This window comes from Populus nigra, chromosome 5 (assembly GCF_951802175.1).
Source record: "Populus nigra chromosome 5, ddPopNigr1.1, whole genome shotgun sequence".
NCBI classification, from domain to species: domain Eukaryota; kingdom Viridiplantae; phylum Streptophyta; class Magnoliopsida; order Malpighiales; family Salicaceae; genus Populus; species Populus nigra.
In genome coordinates, this window is record NC_084856.1 from 12,924,278 (window position 1) to 12,945,708 (window position 21,431).

Consider the following 21,431-nt stretch of genomic DNA (forward strand, 5'->3'; position numbering starts at 1 on the left):
TGCCATGTTGCAAGTTATAATTTGGACAATTGTTACTGCAAAGCATCTGAGCAAACTGATGTTAGATTTTTGATATCATTTGGTTGCAGAGAAAGCTCATTTAGTGGTCACAAACTTTCGAGTTAAATGCCATACTCCAGAGAGAAACTGGCAATGCTATCTAGAATTTCATTACATTCAACATGAAAATTATAAACGTTTGGTGTATCAAATGTCAGCATCAAAGTTTGTATATTTAATGAATAAGACGACTTTTCCAGCTAAGTAGGTTGGGGTTGGATCATATTTTCATTATTTAGTGTCCCTTGGCTTGCTAGTCGCTAGTTCACTATAGTTATGACTGTAATCCTAGCCGCTGGAAATGTTAGCCTTCTCTTGTTGCAATCTTTGGTCCCCTCCATATGCTCTCTGGTCTTGCCCTTGAGGCCATGGCACGAGGAAGCATCGGTGACTCATTTGCTTCTTCTGTAACTTGAAGCTGACCGGTGTTAATCATGGAAGGTCACCTCAGCTTAGCTAGAAGCCATGTACGGTCTTCGGCTAATTATCTTACTGTTGGTAGACATTCATCGATTTAGCGAAGGTCACTTGTTTTGGACACTTTTAGCAGAAGACAGTTACCCAATAAACAGCAACAAGTAGCTCCATCATTTTTCCCAGTTAGGATCGCTACTGCTACAGAAGTTTGAGGACAACGTCAAATGGTGGGGATTGACAGAGAAATTTGCTTACAGAAAACATCAATTTTGTATTTGTGGAACCATAGTGAGGTTCCGATTGTGGATGAAACGGGAAGAAGGGAAGTTACTTTGCTGACAGCCCATATGCATACCAGCTCTATAATTCCTGTTAATGAGGGACATGCGCATGATTTTTCATTCAAATTGAAGTCGTTTTCTTAGTCCACAAGGTCCCATTTATGTTCTTTTCACATACAGCATTAGATGATGCGCTTGCTGTTCTGAGAAAGTACAAAATTAACTTTCAACTCCCATATCTCTGAAAGTGCGGAACAAAATGAGTTCCTTCTTAATTTTTCCAACTAGATTGCAAAACATTGACGTGGAGGTATTATTATGTCGACAACCCAGAATGCTCATTCACAATTTATTTTAGAAAAATTGGTTTTTAGGCATGATTATTGGACATATTTGAGTTCTAATTAAAAGTGAAATATACCCATTTTTTGGGGTTGGGGTTAGGGTTTCATTGAAAAATATTTTTAAATATGAATAATATATTATGAAATATTAAAATATCTAAAATAAATTGTAAGTAAATTAGAAATTGATTTTAAAATATCAAAATTCTAACCATAAAAATTTGCCTAACATTGAAAAAAATACACACACCCTTCTTCTTTTTCAAAACCTATATATGTTTATATAAAGCCTTTGTCCCATGTCGGAAAAAAAAACTATTCTCTTTTTTTCTCAAGGCCTATATAAATTAAAATTAACAAAATGAAATATTATTTTTGCGTTATTTTTCTCTACTTTCTCTCTTTTATGGTTATTCTAATTTGATGTTAGTTTTTTTTAAGATTATTTAGGCTTAAGGTGAAGCTCATCAACTAATGTATTCGGTATTGTGGTAGCTTTTGTAGTTGTAGTTTGAAAAAAAATATTTATAAAAAATACTTTTAGTTGAGGTTGGTTTGGTAAAATATATGTTTGGTTAAAATTGTAGTTGAAATTGAAGTTGAACAAAAAGTAGTTTAACGTGTTTGGTTAAGAATACTTTTCAAATTAAGGTTATAAAATAACTAAAAAAGATATATATTAATATTGATGGTTTTTAATTGAAATATTGTAGATTTAACTACTGCTATTGTATTATGAAATAAACAATACTTTATATAAAGTATTTTTTATTGTTCCATTACACTATCTACAATTTCATCACATACGAAATTCATCCAACAAAGACTAAAATTTTCATGGCTTCTCGAGCGTGCAATAACATCAGGTAAAATATCATTAAGAATAAAATTGGCATTGCGATCAAATTCTGCAAATGCTATGTCATCATGTGATCTCCTTCTAATGTAATTATACAGTGCCATTGAATAATCTTAAACATTGATTTTCGAATAAAACATAATATCTGAGAAATTTTTTAGATGTTTTTATTTTACTAAGTCAGACCCATTCCTGCCCATGAACAGTGAAGACACTCTCCACTGTTCTGCAAAGTGAACAGTGAAGAGTGAATTAATTCACTTTGCAGAACAGTGGAGATGGGAAAATGCAGCAGCGGAAGAAGAAGGAGAATGAGAAGGGGAAGAACAATGGAGACGAAAGGGTTGTTTTGGAAGATTTTTGCAATGGTTTCGTTGTCTTTTGGCAAGAGACGAGAAAAGGGAACATAGGGGAACGATGATGAAAAATTAGGAAATGACAGGATTTTTCCATCTGAACAATGGAGACCTCTCGTGTTGTTTTGGAAAATTTTTGCAATGGTTAATTATCTACACTATCGATGAAGGAGAGAGGAGAACACGCCCTTATGAAAAGCAAATCCAAATAGCTTTTCAAGAAACTGAGTTCCAGGCTCAGTTTCGGGTGAGACCCATAATAATAAAAGTGTGGTTAATAGCTAACCAAACACTTATAAATAACGTTTTTCTGTAAACACAACCACAACCGCATCACCAAACACGCACTAAGTAGTTGATTATTTAACCTTGTGAGATTTGCATCTATTGTGGATGGGCAAAATTTTCCTTAAAGATAAAAGGTAAAACTATCGTGATAATTACCTTCTTCTTATTTATCAATTAATCTACACTTCAACAAGAAAATGTGATTATATTTGTTCATATTTTTTAAAAAACATTTGTAATATTCTTTAATTGACATGTTAGTTTAATATTTTATATTACTTTTATGCATCGATATATAATTTTTAATAGTCTGAAATCTAATGTTTAATCTAATATATAGATTTCATTATTAATTAACTTCAATTTAAGTAATTTTAGTTTTTCTACCTTTGGAAAAATAAATTAAAATTTAGTTGAATTTAAATATAACAATCTATAAGAAAAATTCTTAAAGCATATTGCTTTTTAAAATCTAATCTAATTAATATTTTATGAAGGATTTAATTCAAGTGATTTTTATTTGAGTAAATTTATTTTTATTTTTTTATTAATCAATTAATTTTTAATTATTTGATTAAAAAAATACACATTTTGCACATGTTACTCTATGATTTTAATTTAGTTTAAAATTATTTATTGGTTCCATGTTATAAAATTAAATAAGATGAGTTTTATTATTTTTTAATATGTAAGAACTAAAATCTTATGACATGTTATATTATCACTTGAGGAGGAATGAGGAAAAAATATATTTTATTAGTTAATGTGAGACCAATTAGTTGTAATGTTTGGCTTATAATTTGAAAATATTATTTTGATAATATTAAATACCGATTAAACTAAGATTGGTTACATGTTATAAAACTCTACCATCACATAATATGGTGCATTGTGAGTTACTTTGATTGAGAGGATACATTATTTTGGTAGAGAAGATTCCACTATCATTTTATATGGTGCATAGTGAGAAACCTGAGAATTCTTCTATCTAACAACCTTAAACTTGGTAAAATTCTTAACAAAAAATATGTCAAAGTTGTCAAAACAAAGAGTTTGATATCACTATAGTGGAAGTTGTTGATGGATAAAATAATAATGATTTTGTATGCAAGAACTACATCTTAAATGTGTTGGACAATATATTATATGATGTGTATAACTCCATTAATAGTTCTAAGGCACTATGAGAATCCTTTGATTGGAAGTACAAGATCGAGGATGTTGGCTTAAAAAAAATTCTTAATTGGAAAATTTCTTGATTTTAAAATGGTTGATTCAAGGACAATTATGAGTCAAGCTCAAAATTTTCAACTCATCCTATATGATATTCATGTTGAGAGGATTGTTTTGAATGAATCTTTGTAAATGACTATTATTATTAAGAAGTTGCCAATATCTTAGAAGGAATTCAAGAAATACCTTAAGTATAAGTGAAAGGAGATGGGAATTGAAAATCTAATTCCAAGGTTAAAGATAAAAAAGGATAATAAATTATCTAAAAGGAGAGCAAGCTCCTTCTTGATGGCCTCTAGTGTAAATGTGTTGAGCAAGTGGAGAATTTCTATAGGAAAAACAACCAAAAGAATACGCTGGTTTTAAAGAGTAAAAGCATTTGCCAAGAACTTTAATGGTAAATAATTTCATTGTAACAAGGTTGGATATTAGGTCAAGGATTGCAGATATGTTTTAGCAAAACAATTCGAAAAAGGAAGAGCTACACAAGCTAATACGCTGAGATGGATGGCCTTTCTAGAAATGTATCAAAAATGAACCTATATGCGGTTATCTTTGAGGTCAATTTTATGAACAATTCTGAACTACGATACATGTTTTTACAGAAAAGATGTTCAAGAAATAGATGATGAACCAATTATAAATGAGAGACTTTTCAATCTCAAAAGTACAGGGTATTGAGAAGACCATATTGAAGATGACTTTTGAGAAATTTCTCTGCCTTAACAATATGCTATATGTTGTTGACATTAAAAAAAATTCAGTGTATAGTTCATTATTGAGCAAACATGATTTCAAAATAGTCTTTGATAAGTTACAAATTTATACACATAAAGAGTGGGATGTTCATTGGTAAGAGATATCCATGTAATGGTCTCTTTAAAATAAATGCAAGGACCATTTTGATCAAGGATTAAAATTGTCTCTTCCTTTTATTTGCTTGATTTTATGGAATAAAGCATGACAAGTTAGGACATGTAAATTATCATTCTATGCAAAGATTGGTAAAACTTGAATTGTTACTAACTATGGATTTTTAAAAAATAATAAGTGTGAAATTTATATAGAATTAAAACTCCACAAATCATTTATTTTAAACAATTAAAAGTATTAGTAGAGCTTTAGATTTAATGCACTATGATATTGGATATTTAGAATTTATGCACAATAGAGGAGAAAAAAAATGTTATGTTATTTTATAGGTTATTGTACAAAGTATTATTATACTTATTTGCTAAAAAAAAAAGATAAAGCCCTTGAAATGCTTAAGCATCACAAGAATGAATTTCAGAACCAATTGAACAAAAAGATAAAGGCAATAAAAAACAATAAAGATGGAGAATATAAGGTAATTTTTAGTGAATTTTATTCTTAAAATAATATTATCCACCAAACTATTACTCCTTATTTACCTCAGCAAAATGATATTATTAAATATAAAAGCCAAACTCTAAAACAAATAATGAATGCTATATTGGTAAGTTTAAAAATAACTCAAAACTTCTGTAGAGAGTCAATTTTGATTACCATTGTTTTTCATATATATATATATATATATATATATATATATAAAGAATGTACCTCATAAGAAGTTGGAAAAGACACCATATAAGCTGTGAAAAGAAAAAACTTCCTTCAAATACTTAAAGTGGGAGGGTGTCTTTCTAACATGATGATATTTGGTTCTAAAAAGATCAAGATAGAACCTAAAACTATAGATTGTAAATTCATTTGATATGCTTATTATAATAATGCATATTAATTTTTATACACTAGTCAAGTATTGAGGATATTTAACCCTATATAATTATGAAATCAATGAATGATATCTTTTTTAAAAACGTGTTTCCTTTTAAAAAAGCACAATAAATCCATTTACTTAAAATGATGAATGAAGTAAACTCAAGTGGTCATCATTAAATAGACGATGGAATTGAGCTGAGAAGTAGTAAGAGGGAAAAACATAAAAATTAAAGTTCAGATTTTCTAATTTATCTGTCAAAAAATGAGTCTTGAAGTCATTCTATGGCAATGTCTTGACCTAAATCTTCTTATTAGAAGAAGGCATCCAATATCAAAATTGTTAAAAGATTCAAACAACAACTAAGTGTGAACTATTTTGCTACATACTCACCTTTGTCAAGAACAACTTCTATACCAATATTAATAGCCATCACAACTATTAACATGCTTGAAAATACATCAAATAAAGGTAAAAAAAAAAAACTTTCCTAAATGGTGACCTTAACAAAGAGATATATATGGAACGACCTGAGGGGTTTGTTATTAAAGAAAAGGAAAAGAAAGTTTGTATGCTTGTCAAATCATTATATGGTTTGAAACAATCTCCAAACAATGGCATGAAAAGCTTCATAAAGTTATGTTGTTAAATAAATTTTAAATCAATGAGGTTGATAATTTTTTTTAAAAAAATATAATAAAAGTTATGTCATTGTATATCTCTATGTTGATATCATATGATTTTGGATAGAAATAAATACATGATCAAGTCTACCATGAAAATATTAATTAATAAATTTGATATAAAATACTTGGTGTTGTAGATATTAAAAATTGCTAATATATATGATAATATATATGATGGATTATTATTATCATAATCTTTAAAGGTGACAATAGCACTATCAGAACACCAATGAATACAAGTCCACATCTTTCTAAAAATAAAAACTAGAGAATAGATCAATTGAAATATTCTTGGATAATTAAAAGCTTGATGTATATTATGAACTACACAAAACTGAAAATTGCATAATCAATTAGAATACTAAGTAGATTTACTACTAATCCAAAGTATGGATAATTGAAAAGTAATAAATAGGGTACTTAAATATTTAGGGTATAACTTGGAATATGAGTTACACTATATTGGTTATCTGATGATATTAGAAGGGTATAGCGTTGCGAATTAGATATCCAATACTAAGAATTTAATATCCACTAGTGGATATGTCTTCATACACAGTGGAGTAGTTGTGTCTTAGAAATTATCTAACAAAATATGTATCTTGAGATACACAATGAAATTAGAGTTTATTTCTCTTGATAAAGTTAAAGATAAAATCGAATGGCTTTGAAATTTCTTAAATGATATTTTATGTTGGCCTAAGCTAGTGCCAATAATTTTGATACAAGAGATTTTTGTCTAATATGAAACCTTATATTAATGGGTATAAATTTTAATTTGATCTTTAAATCGAGCTAAAATTTCTCTAAAAGATTCTAGAGGATCTATTTCTAACAAGGTCAAAATTTCAATGCCATATAAGTTTGGAAAGACCTTTAAATAAGGCCTATAAATTACTATTAATGATTTACCATATTTTTCTAATTGATTAAAGATCCTTTTTTTGTTTGTTTTCAAACTGTTATTATTTTTCTAGATTTGTTTATGATATTTTTCTTACTATAAAAGCATCATATAAGAGTTTTAATATTGATTTTTTATTAGAAAAATATTTATTAATAAAATTTTGAATTAAGATTTTGTGTGATGACCTTATTTGGCAAAATTTTATATTGGTTGTTCTTGTTATCTTTCTTTTGTTATTTTTATTTGGATTAGTTAGTATCAAATTCTAATGATTCCTAATAATTAGTTGTTGTATGGTGCTAAATGACCGAGGATGGAAAAGGTGGTCGTAGAATATGGCATGCTTATTTAGCAGGAGATGAATATGTTTTCCCCTAAGAAAAAGACATTCATGAACTTGTTAAAGATATGTAGAGAAAATTTACATAATTAACCTGTCAACGAGAAATGCTAAAGTTGTAGAGGAAATTTGAAGAATAATCATATCAATTGACAGAGATGAAGAAGAAGAAAAATAAAAAATCATGAGGATAGTGATATGAATCAATAACCAATTTTGAAAACCATTTTAGAAGTATAAGTAAGGAGGCAACTTCTTGATTGAGATGATTATGATATTGAAACTAGTATTTTTTATGATTCTAGTTCTTTTGTGAATTGAAATCAACCACCAAAATCTAACAAGGAAGAAGCTTAGGATGTCATTAAGCTTAAGGACTATAGAAATCCTAAAGTTTTGTAAGATGGGATTTACAAGGATTATCTCATGAAAATGAAGAATTATTTGAAACTCCAAACGAGTTAATTTGGAGCTAACTTTTAAGATATTGAAGTAGTATAAGTTTTTAGCCACAAAGAAATCAATAGATCATCCTACTATTCATTGCAAACAATCAAGTGTCCAAAGTTGATGTTTGAAGAATTTCAAGATGGTTTTGTTATTATTAACAAAAATGTGTTGTCAAAACAGAATATCTTATTTATTGTCAAGGAAAATAGTGTTATACTAGATTTTGAATTCAATGCTCGGTTACAGAATTTTGATCTGACGACAAGTGCATTGCAGAATGAGAAAGACTTGGACTAGACAATGAGGAAACACATTGTCTTTTGTGTTGTACATGGCTTAGAGTATCTGATTGAACATGTTGTTGATAAGCATGATGTTTTTAATGGAAAAGCTAACCATGTAAAGAGTTGATAACTTTTAACTAGACATCCATGAGATTGAGAAAAGAACAATTTAAGCTTGAAGATAAGTTCTCTCTAATCTAGAGAGATTGGTATAAGAGATTTTTTTTCCTAAAGTGCAACCTCATGTTAACGAGAATAAATTTTGATCTAACCAATAAATCATGCTGAAATTTTGCCCGGAGATTATAAAGATCTTATTTCTTATATGTTTAAATTTTCATAGCCAATTAAGGTTAGAAATGCCTTTAAATAAAGTCCTGTAATTGCTATTTAGGATTTGCCATATTTTCATTATTGATTTTGGATTATTTTTTCTATTTGATTTAAAACTCTTTTATTATCTTTCTCAGCTTTGTTTAGGATATTTTTCCTAGTATATAAGTAGCTTGGAAGGGTTATCGTGTTGATTCTTGATTAGAAAAAATATATAGTAATAAAATTTTGAATTACAGTTGTATGCTGACCTTATTCGGTAAAACTTTATGTTGTTTGTTTTTACTGTCTTTTTTATGTTGCTTTTATTTATGTCAAATTTATGTCCCTTGTAATAGTTAGTCAACAATTAGAAAAGCACAAAATTGCATGTATAATGGTAAATATATAAATATATATATATATATATATATATATATATATATATATAATACAATTAAACACTAGTTATTGAATTATTTTTATTGAATATATAATATTGAAGAAAAATATTATGGATCCACTTACAAAAGGTTTAACAAGAAAGCTCTTGTATAGTTCATTAAGGGAAATGGGCTTAAAATATTTAAAGATGAAAGAGTGTTATGATAGTAATTCTATCTAGTTGACTAGAAATCCTAAGATTTAAGTTTAAAGAAAAAATGTTAAATCATATATATGACACTTTTAATAACTCTAGAAAATTATAATTTCCTACCTATTCTTGTAATGAAAACAAGTGCTAGCTATAGCATGATAAGGGTAAGTTATTCTCTTAATAAAGTATAGAAAATGAAGTATAATATAATACTCTTAATAAAAGGTCGCATCCATAAATAAAATATGTGGTTATTTCTATGAGAATGTTTTAGGTTGAATTCTATAAAGTATTTATAAAATTATGTGTTTTTTTAGCTGAAGTTAACACAATTATAAAAATTAAAAAAGATCGATAAACTTAAAAAAAGAAATTAAATAAGTATTATTTTCTTCATTCACATAAAATGTTAACGAAATCATAACTAACAGATTAGTGAAATCACTATCCTGAACTGGGATTGGTATATAACCGTAGATTTGACTTTGATTACACCTTTTTATTGTCCCATTTTTATATAGTAGGCAAAGGCATTGTGCCGCTGCTGGCTTTGTTGACTTTCCTTGGGTTTGCAGTCTGCAATCACATCCATGCTGAGTCTGATCACATGGAACTCAATCATGGAGGCCATAGATCAGAACGCAGGTTATCACGGAAATATAATTTTGTTTAGGGATAAACTCATTAATGCTACTCCGCACATCAGATTAGCTGTAATTCCAAATATACAGACTTGAAAGAGATAGAGAGAGTCATCTGCTTCAACATAATTTGCTAATTAATGGTTTGCCATGCACCGACAAATCAATGCCAATAATCATCAAATAATACGGCGTGTATAATGGATATTATTATGATACGAGGACAAGTTAGGACAAAAAATATTTCTAAATGAGCAAATCAGCATAATTACAATCACAGTAGGAGAGTCATCATCGAAATTGCCCCCAACAACCACCATAGGTGGACCGGTTTGCTATCCAAAGAAGCAATGTTGGAGGGAACTTGTGAGTCTCCCCCAGAAGCAGCGGCAGCAGGTGGAGGGGGAGCAGTTGGTGGAACATCACATGTACCAAATGTAGCGTTCGCCTGCCCATGAATGACACATTAGTGGAGGCATTAGAAGTTAATCATGGTAGGTAGATGGGAAAATGGTATGAGATATGACTGACAAGCTAACCCTAATTAATAATAATTGAAGCAAATAGTGGTGGTAACATACTCTGCAATAGGCAATATTGTCACATCCACAAGTGAGGTGTCCATTTGCTTCATCCACAGCTTCTGGGGCTCCACCACCATCACTCCTCTGGAACAACAAATCAAAAACATCAGTTGGTAAACTACTTTGCAATTCCATTTCCTGTGATTAAAGTTTGTTGCAACGCAAATCAACAAAGAACCTGATAAAAATCAACAGTAATGAAGTTTGGCCAACGTTTGCCAGCTGCTTCATAGCAAGTGTTGGTCATGCTAATTAGTGGAGCTGAATTGTCCAAGCAAACTCCACTTGCATTTGGATTAGTTGGAAAGTAATTCTGAAGAACCAAGGATATCGTTGTTGTGTTCATAGGAGATGATTCGGCTCGATTTGGACATGAACCTGCTTTCATCCCATCATCTCCATCTGCATTATTCAAGTCACCGTCAAATGATTTAAATGATCTCATACATATCCACATTAGCCATGTTTTGTCAAGCTCCTAAAACTGAAACGTTAGACCTTCACAGGCACAGAGAAATCATAAAATAAGCTTTTTTCCCCTGTATTTCTCAATATTGATTAGTTAATGATGATACTTTTTGACGGGGCATGAAGATGGAACTTACATTGATTTTCTACTACATATTTCCAATTGTAGGCAATTCCCTCAGTAGCCTCTTTACTTGATTTGGAAGTGAAGACCACTAAACGCTGATTCTGCTGGACCATTTCATCAACAGTTGGCCAATCTTCACCATTTTTAGGCATCTTTGATACAGGAAACCAATATATGCCTAGGCCAGATGCATTAAAAACCTTGGTCAAGCCTTGTGGGGATGTCACATAATCCTCAATAAAAATAGTGACAATCTCTGATGGATTTGCAGCCAAAAAGGTTTCAATCTCTTTCAACACATCAATCGCAGGTTGCTGGAGATAATCATGGTTGGTTCACAGTCAATATAAAAGAGAAAATCACTCTTTCAAGCACGAAATAGTTGCCAGTAAAAGTTAAGCAACATTGAAGGATCAACATACGAAAGCTGTGTAGTTGTAACAGTTGCCGTTGAAGGAGTGACATAACCAGATGTCATTCATGAAATCATACATATCTAGCATAAGTCCTCGAACCCCATTCTACAAGAAAGTTCAGTTCTTAGAAAAAAAAAATGCCAATTGTAAAAGCTTAAAAAAGGGAAGGAAAATGTGGCTAAGATCATTTCACATTTAGCTTAGTTAAGCATTAAATTAATAGTTTAGTTAGCTGGAATGGTCTTAGTTTAATCGAAGACTCTAAACAACAAAGCCAAGCTTAATTTTCAAGCAAAGGACAAAAATCATAGCCAGGCCAACCAGGCAATGCAATCATGCAGCATCATCAATAGTGCATACCGATCCCCTTTGCCTTTTATTTTGATAGTTGAATACCAAACCAGTTTCCCTACAAAATTAACACATTCCCTCTAGGATCTTGGCACCTAAATGTGACACATATCAATATTGGACACCATACAAAAGTAAGAAAAGTTTAGGAGGTGGCCAGTAGTAAGAGCTTGGAATTAAGGGGTTTGTTTTCTCTGTAGTTTCAGGTTCGAGCCCTATAATTACTTATATGATGGCCACTGGAAGCTTACATGGTCGTTAACTTCAGGACCTGTGAGATTAGTCAAGGTACGCGTAAGCTGGCCCGGACATCCACATTAATAAAAAAAAAAAAAGCAGAATGTAGCGGTCCAACATAAAGAAGAAAAAGTAAACTATCCTAAAAAGTCAAAAAGAGAAGGGTTTTTCCATTTTTTCATCTCCAAGAATTGAAAATGTCAAGAACCAAATGCAGAGACGGAGAATCTTACCTTAAGTTGACTCGTAACCGTGTCTTCTTGATTTCTAGTTGAGATCAAAGCAGAACCCGTATATGATTGAGCATTCGTTAGAGCAAAAGAGTTGTGTGTCGTTAACCATGAATACTTATTGAATGCCAGACCTTTGACCTAACCAAATGAAAATCTTATCTGATCAAAACATTAAAAATCACAAAATTAGAGTAGCAGTTAAACACCAAAGGAATAATAATAAAAAAAGGGACCAACTTTCGATGTTGGACTCAATGGCTGGATCTTGGTGCATCTCTGTCGGGTATTTCCATTAGCAGAACAACTTTGACAGCTTAATCCGGCATCACAGGTGCTGTTAGATGAACATGTCTCCCCTATCTGTTTAATTGATCATAGAAATCAAGAACATGAAATAAACACGTGTTTCTCTTTCTGGTCAATGATAGATAACTAATGATAGTAACTTGGGTTACTAAGAAGGAAATTAAGACCTTGAGACAGGAAGAACCGGCAATGAAGAGACAAAGGAGAATGAAGAGAAGTTGGATGGGGAGAATATTAGAGAAAACATTTGATCCCTGCAAAAAAAAAACAAGAAGAAACGAAAGGGAGAAGTAAACAACAAAATATGTTATATAAAAGAATATATACAGAGAGGAGGGGGTTCTGATGAAGATTTGAGCTTGCCTTCATTTCCGGATGTCGCTATATCGAGAGAAGCAAAGAGAGGGAAAGAAACAGATAATTTGGGGGGCTGTGAGTATTTATAAAGATTCAAGAACCTGGGGCTTGGGGCGATGACTGGAAAATGGACAGAAGATATGAATTTGGTGGTAAGAGAGGGAAACAAGACCTGGTCGTTAGGTTAGGTGTAACTTCTTTGTCATCTAGTGTCTGGATGTTTCGTTTCGGTTTCTTTTTCTTCTTCTATTTTTTTGTCTTATGTTTTTCACCTATTTTTAGTGATTTTATGCTAAATTAGTAATAAAAAAAAACTCAGCTTGCGATGCATTCTTGATTGATGCCAAATGTTGGACCCGGTTCATTAAAAAAGAAATGATGGTGGCAGCCCCACATGTATTAAATAGAAATAAATTTTCTTAGGTTCCTAGCCACCTCTTCTCGAATACTTTTATCACCATATATATGCTGATTTTTTCCGTGGAATAGTTCTACACATCTTCATTTTGAGTTTGAATATATATATATATATATATATATATATATATATATATATATATATATATATATATATATATATATAGTCTTATTCTTTGCAGCTTCATTGATTTGTATATTTGAATTTTTCTAAGTTCTTACTTTTCTTGAGTGCAAAAGCATCAAATTAAGACGGACTTATGCCAAACAATTGAGATCATAAGAAAAATATAATTAAAAACCATGATCAAGATTGTTGACATTTAAAACCGTTGTTTGAATGGTGGTATAATTAAGAGCATGCAAGTGTTCCTGCTCATATAATTTTCATAGAATGACTTTAATTTGTTGTCCTTTTCCAGTAAGCAAAAGAAGAAGAAGAAAAAAACAAAAGAAAGTGTGAACCTATCATTTTGGCAGTCCTCTATTCTAGAAAGAAGGTTAGGATGGAACAATTCTACGAGGGAAATACTTTCTTTAATTAATGATTAAGGTACTATTTATTTTTGTGTTTTAAAGTATTTTAAAAAAATAAAATTTTTTAATTTTTTTTTTACTTCAAAAGTATTTTTATATTATTTTGATGTGCTGATGTCAAAAATAATTTTTTAAAAATAAAAAAAATTATTTTAATCCATTTTCGAGTGAAAAACATTTTGAAAAACAATCACAACTACACTTCCAAATAAAATTTAAGAGAGCAAATGAAGGCCACATGAAAAAACAATAAGCTGTTACGTTGAAGGTTTTGTTTTTTGTTTTTTAACTAGCATATTTGCTATATTTGTTTTTTTTTTAGTAAAATAGCATATTTCAAAAAATAATTAGAGAAATAACTTAAATGCAGAGGATGCGCTCCTTCAAATAGCTGAACCTATAAGTTGCGCAACTAAAAGGAGTACAATTAAACTAATACAAACTTCGAAAGGTTGCCCTCCTCTCGATAGCATAAGTTTCTTAGTTTTGTTTTTTGTTAAGACAAATTATACATATAACATTGGGATCAATCGCAATCATGTATTTGAGAAAACACAATTCAATAGATTCCTTAATTATATAATATTATTTAATCATATCTAATGGTGTCTAATTATATCAAACTACATCTAATAATTCCTTGATTATATAAAAACCAACTTATATGATTTTTTAGGGTTTAATTAAATTTATTGAGAGCTTAATTGCAAGGAAAATTAGTTTTTGAATTCAATTGGGGCTTTAATTAGAAAGAATTTAAGTCTGGCGCTTAAATTGCAATTTTGAAAAGCTAATTTGATCAAATCAAGGACCTAATTGCATAAATATCAAAGTTTGATAGGTAATTAGAGACTTATTGAAGAAATTCAAAATCAAGAACCAAATCGTAAAAGACACAAGACTTCAAGCACTTAAATTAGCAAAATCTAGGGCCAAATTGAATATAATTGAAAGTTTAATGGTCAATTGAGGGTCGATTTGCATAAATCAAGAACTAAGGACCTAATTGGAAAATGCACTAAACTTTAAGGGTAACAATTGAGTTTGAAAAGGGTGGAATTGCATGAAATTAAAAGTTGACAGGTAATTATAGATACAATTAAAAGAAATTGGAAGTACATGGACTAAAGTGAAATTTGTCAAATCCCAAATTAAAACCCTAATGTTTAGAGTTTAACCTAGGTGACACATCACTTAGATTTAATAAGAGATCGAATGACATATCATGCAACTCCTATTCATGCAACTCGAATGACATATCATATCCGTCGGTGTAAGATATATATTCCATCAGTAATTATATTATCGACGGAATCATAGACGAAAATAATCCGTCGGTGAATCGTTCATCGGTAATGTTTTGTCCGTCGGTAAATCCATTGGTAATAGAATCACCGACGGACCTAATTGGAAAATGCACTAAACTTTAAGGGTAACAATTGAGTTTGAAAAGGGTGGAATTGCATGAAATTAAAAGTTGACAGGTAATTATAGATACAATTAAAAGAAATTGGAAGTACATGGACTAAAGTGAAATTTGTCAAATCCCAAATTAAAACCCTAATGTTTAGAGTTTAACCTAGGTGACACATCACTTAGATTTAATAAGAGATCGAATGACATATCATGCAACTCCTATTCATGCAACTCGAATGACATATCATATCCGTCGGTGTAAGATATATATTCCATCAGTAATTATATTATCGACGGAATCATAGACGAAAATAATCCGTCGGTGAATCGTTCATCGGTAATGTTTTGTCCGTCGGTAAATCCATTGGTAATAGAATCACCGACGGATTTACTGACGGAACAAACACCTCGGTAATATTTTTTTATTACTAATGGAATTACCGAGGGATATACCGACAGAATTACCGACAGAATTTCTGTCGGTAATTATATAAAAATATTTTTTAAAAAATTCATTTTATAAAATTATAAAATAATTAAATTAACATAAATCAACATTGTATATTATATACTCAAAATGCTTGGAAAAAAAATAAGAAAATCAACTCAAACAAATTTGCAACAAATAAATAAAATGAAAAAAAAATTCAACTAAAAAATTCATATGAAAAAAATGAAGTTGCAATTGCTAAAAATTTAAAAATCTCTATAAATAAATCAACTAAAAATTGGTCTCATATGAAAAAAAAATCTCACAACAAAATTTATACAATTATTAAGAACAAAAACAATTAAAAATAAAATAAAATAAACAAATATAGTGAAAAAAATCATGAAAAAAGAAGAAAAAAGAAAAATATTACCTTAATGTAGTTGCAAGTGAAGATAAGGAGAGAAAATTTTTTTGTAAAGCATATTAATTAAAAAAAACTAAAAGGATAAAAGAAGAAAGAAGAAGAAGACATACCCGAGCATGGAGGAAAAGATAAGAAGATAAGGAGAGAAAAGAAGATAAAGAAATAGATATTGATGTTTTTTACATATAATGAAGAAGAAGAAGAAGAAGAAGAAGTAGAAGAAGAATTATAAGAAATGAGTCTGTCTCTTGTGAAATAAGGGGATCCAGACTTTTTATTGGGCGGTTTAGCCACAGATTTACCAACAGATAATTGAATATTAATATTTTTTAATTATTCCATCAGTAATTCCATCGGTAATATTTAATTTAAATTTTCAATTTTGTAAAAAGTTTTCAGAAACCGCTAACAATTACCGACTATTTTTCAATATGTCGGTGATTCTATCTGTAATATTTAAATGAAAAATTTAAATTAATTGATTTTTTTTCAGAAAACCGCCAAATAACATGACGACTTTTCAATCTGTCGGTGATTTTGTCCGTAAATAACAACAATTAATAGTGTAATTGGAAAGTGAACAATTATGGAGCTCTCTGGAAAATACCGATGGAAATTTTCATCGGTGATTCCCTTTGTACTTGACATGATGAACAATGTTCACAGTTTACTAACTGCTTTACCGACGGATTTACCAACGAAATTACCGACGGAATAAATTCCATTGGTAAAAATGACACGTCATCATTTTTTTGCTTTGTTTTAATTTTTTTCCCACGGTAATTCCCTCTGTATATACCGAGGGAATATTTTCGTCGGTAAAATCCCTCGAAAATTTATCGACATAAATATTCCCTCGGTATTTCCGTTTATATTTATCAATTTTCTGGTAATGGATCAAGTAAACATCTTTAAACGAATGAATGTGACGTCTTCAACCAACTTAGGAGCTGTAACTACTACCATTTGACTGAGAAACATCCATTTTACAAAGATCAGCTACTCCCATCAAACACTTACATTCTATTTTCTTCAACGAACACAACAACATCTTGTTTCTAATCAGCCATCACTACATTGACAAATTCTAGATTAATCAAGTTGACACCTTCAAACAAATAAATATGAACCTACAAACTTCCTAATCGAGCAAGATTAGATCCAAACAAAAGGTGTATACCCTCTTTACCAACTTCAAGTGATCTTCAACGATGATGATGTCGAAGTCTCTTCGATGAAGTCTCAAAAGTGGTCAACTTAATCAGCCTTGATTGTGACACATCTACTTTGCAAAACCATTGAATTTTTTTAGTGTTCACAAGCCTTCTCAGTAAGTTCTTATCAAGGTTTAACCATATTTCTCTCAAGATCAAAAGGCTAGAAACATCGTATTGGAAATACTTGAATGCTGGAATAAGGATTTGGGATCAGACTATGAGGAGAGCAAGGAGGATGATGAGACCTCCTTTTCTAGTCATTCTGATCTAGAGAGTTATGCAATGGGAGAGCATAATACGGAAGGCCCTGGAATTACTGAACTTGATTAAAACATCGAGGGTAATGCAAAGGCAGTAAGGCAATGAGTGTGCCTGCAGGGATCCTTATGATGTTTTCTTGCCTATAATAGACTGGTGATTTGTATGTTGAAACATCTTCAGCTAGCTTGTAATGCTCGATATATTGGTGAATGCACATAAAACAATCTGTACATATTTCTCTCAAGATCAAAAGGCTAGAAACATCGTATTGGAAATACTTGAATGCTGGGATAAGGATTTGGGATCAAACTATGAGGAGACCTTTAGCAAGGAGGATGATGAGACCTCCTTTTCTAGTCATTCTGATCTAGAGAGTTATACAATGAGAGAGCATAATACGGAAGGCCCTGGAATTACTGAACTTGATTAAAACATCGAGGGTAATGCAAAGGCAGTAAGGCAATGAGTGTGCTTGCAGGGATCCTTATGATGTTTTCTTGCCTATAATAGACTGGTGATTTGTATGTTGAAACATCTTCAGCTAGCTTGTAATGCTTGATATATTGGTGAATGCACATAAAACAATCTGTACATATCAAATTACTAAAAACATTGTTACAAAATTTATCTTATCGAAAGTGGCGAAGGAGCATTTGTGCAAAGTAAATGAAAAATACTATAAAAGTTATTAATTTGATATGTTTTAAAATGAAAAACAATTTAAAAAGTACTATGAAAAATAAAAATTATCATAATATTAAGAAGACAAGAAGGGTATTCTTGTAACTTTTTAAGAGTTATTTATATAAATTTTTTAAATATGTGAATGAATAGCTTAGTTTGGTTTTATGAATCTTTTCAACGACTTTAATTATTTACTACTTTGGTACTAATTTTATATATATATATATATATATATATATATATATATATATATATATATATATGATTTTCAAAGTTAGGCTAGAAACAGCTTGTAATAAAGATATAGATTGTTCCATAATGCTTGTCTTTGCATTTTCCATTTAAATTGTCTAGACTAGATGATTTTGTCCCTGAAACATCATCATACAATTGTACAAAGACTAATTACATAGAAAATGAATGCAGTCAATGAAAAAAAAAATGAATGTTATACATTGTTGAACCATGTTAAATTTTATGTTCTTTCTAGTTTCTCTCCTATTGAAATATTCATCAATAATTATCACAGGTTTCTTATAACAATTAGTATCAAAGCCTATCTATAATGTCAAGGATTTCTTCTGTAAAATTCAGTATGGTCAAGTTTGATGGATTTTGAAATGTTGGATTATGGCAAAGAAGGATAAAAGATTTGTTGGTCCAATAGGGCATGACGAAGGCGTTATATGAAAAACAACTGAAAGGCATGAATGACATATATTGGCAGGAACTGAAAGCGAAGGTTGTGGCAACTATCAGGCTTTGTCTGGATGATAACGTGATGTATCATGTCATGGATGAGGAATCGTCAGTAAAAGTTTGAGAAAAACTAAAAAGTCAACATATGTCCATGTTATTGTTAAACAAACTTTATCTTAGACAGAAATTGTTTGTTCTTAAGATGTCGGAGGGCACAAATTTGAATAAGTATATCAATGTGTTCAATTAGATCGTTAGTGATTTGAAGGGAATTGATATAAAGTTCGACGATGAAGATAAGACGTTGATGTTACTGAATTCCCTACTTGCTTATTTTACGTTCAAAAATTTGGTTACAACTCCGATGTGGGGAAGGAAACCCTCGTACCGGAAAAGATCACAAGTGTCCTATTAAGCTTTAATTTAAGGAAGAAAGCTAATGATGAAAATTCACAAGGCAAAAGGCTGGTAGTGAGGAGTAATTAAAAGTGTGGGAGAAACAAATCATGGAATGAATCGAGAAATAATAAAGCTTGGTCCAGATCTAGAAAAAGAAAGGACATATATATAGTGTTATAAGTGCGGGAAAAAAAAGGCATACAAAATGAGAATGTACTGAGAAAAAAAAGAAGGATACAAAAAATAAAGAGGGTTCATTAAAGTCTGTGAATATAGTGAAAAAAAACTTAGAGATCGGCAATAGAGATATGATTTCTATTTCATCTAGTTCAAATCATCTCATAAATTCTTGGACATTGTTTTCAGCATATTCTTATAACATGAAATCAAATAAATATTGGTTAAATACCTAAGTTAGTCAATTCTAATTCAGTTCTAATGGGTAATGATGATCCATGCAAAGTTTTAAGAATATGAAATATTAAAATTAAAATATTTAATGGTGTTATTAGAACTTTGTGTGATGTTAGATATATACCATATTTAAAAAAGAATTTAATTTCATTACTCACTTTAGACCATAATGGATTCAATTTCAAGTTTAAAAATGGAGTATTGAAGCTGAGTAAATGTGTTATGAGAATGATGAAGGGACATAAATTACTAGGAGATATTTTTAGATTACTATGTGCTGTAGTCATAGATGGAGTTGCAGTCAGAGGTGAGTAAACCTCCTCATTCATGGGAATGGAGGTATACTTTCAAACACATTAAATCTTGAGTTTTTTCTGCAATATTCATCAGTAATTATTATAGTTTTTTAACAATAATATTTGAACCGGCAAACTAGGTTTTGCAGACAACTAAAGTTCTATCAATCAAGAAAGAATAAATGCAGCTATCAATAAATATTCATATGGCAATCAGACAAAATGAGTAAATCTGCTAAAAAAAAACAGGCAACTGGCAAAGTACCTGTAGTTGATTGTCAGAGAAGATTTTGGACCCATTAGAATCAGAAAATAAACGAAAATGCATGCAGGATTCGTCGGTGGAATTTGCTATTAATTTATTTTTCTAACCACGAGACTAGATTGATGCTTAAATAAATTCATTGTCCATAGGACTCCATTATATTCATATCCCACAACAGAATCCCACATAAAGATCCTACATGTTCTTCACAAACATCCAGAAAATTAAATTAGATTTTATGTCTGATTGTCTTTTATAAAATATTTTACACGAAAATATTTTATAAATTTCTTCATGTTTATTATTTCTAGAAAATATTTTTCTATGTTTATTTCTTGCAAAAATATTTTACGGTCATCCTTTAAATTTAATTTTTTTTATTGAAAATTATTTTCAATTCATAAAATATCTTATGAATAGATTCAACCACTTTTCTACTACTGTTATCATTATTATCATTATCATTATCTTTCCATTACCACTATCTCTTATTTTTATGAATATAAAAAAATATTTTTCAAGTTAAACATTAAAAAACATCTTATGTATAAAATATTCTTTTTATTTTTAAAACATTTTACGGTAAACAAAATACCCTTAATGAAACAAATCAATAAAATGGGCACCAAATAGCTTGGTAAAGTTGCTTGTGGTTGTAGCTTTAAGCCAATCTGAGATAAAATCTAATTCACCTCTAGATTTGTTTGTGGGCAGTCAGATTTGTATAAGCAGCAAGCAGGGCTGAATCCGGACTGCAGGTTTTTTGTGCTTAGGCAACGCCGCCCGATCGACCTGAATTTTTCGAAACCTCGGGCGACGGGCACTACTCAGGCTTCACACATTCGGATCGGCCCTCGAGTTTTGTTCAAAATATATATCTAGGGAATGATCAACACGTTTGAAAATAGTTCTGGCAGTGCAAAAATAATCCACAGAAAATAAAAATCCCCAAGATTTTCTTGGAAATATCAAAATGAACTTATACACGCAAAATAAGACGAAACATCCATACGAAGAAAATCATTCCCTCATGTTCAAATAATAAATCAAAAGGATTTTGATTTTAATTTTAATTTTAATTTTAATTTTAATT

At 30.3% G+C, this 21,431-nt stretch overlaps 1 protein-coding gene across 1 annotated transcript; it reads right to left on the bottom strand.

Moving 5' to 3' along the window:
- Window positions 1–9,913: 9,913 nt before the first annotated feature.
- LOC133693388 (PI-PLC X domain-containing protein At5g67130-like) lies at window positions 9,914–13,037 on the bottom strand. The gene is made up of 9 exons (XM_062114592.1): window positions 12,883–13,037; window positions 12,687–12,773; window positions 12,451–12,573; window positions 12,214–12,351; window positions 11,399–11,497; window positions 10,987–11,290; window positions 10,560–10,783; window positions 10,379–10,465; window positions 9,914–10,245 (listed from the first exon to the last, which is right to left on the bottom strand). Exons 1-9 carry the CDS (start codon window positions 12,886–12,888, stop codon window positions 10,072–10,074), a joined length of 1,242 nt encoding a protein of 413 aa, XP_061970576.1. The 5' UTR covers window positions 12,889–13,037; the 3' UTR covers window positions 9,914–10,071.
- Window positions 13,038–21,431: the final 8,394 nt, after the last annotated feature.

What these genes read in the sequence shown, in the direction of transcription:
- LOC133693388 (XM_062114592.1), bottom strand. An exon ending in CATTGAGTCCAACATCGAAA is followed by an intron (nt 12,352 to 12,450) that starts GTTGGTCCCTTT and finishes TCATTTGGTTAG; the next exon opens with GTCAAAGGTCTGGCATTCAA. An exon ending in GTTACAACTACACAGCTTTC is followed by an intron (nt 11,291 to 11,398) that starts GTATGTTGATCC and finishes GATTATCTCCAG; the next exon opens with CAACCTGCGATTGATGTGTT.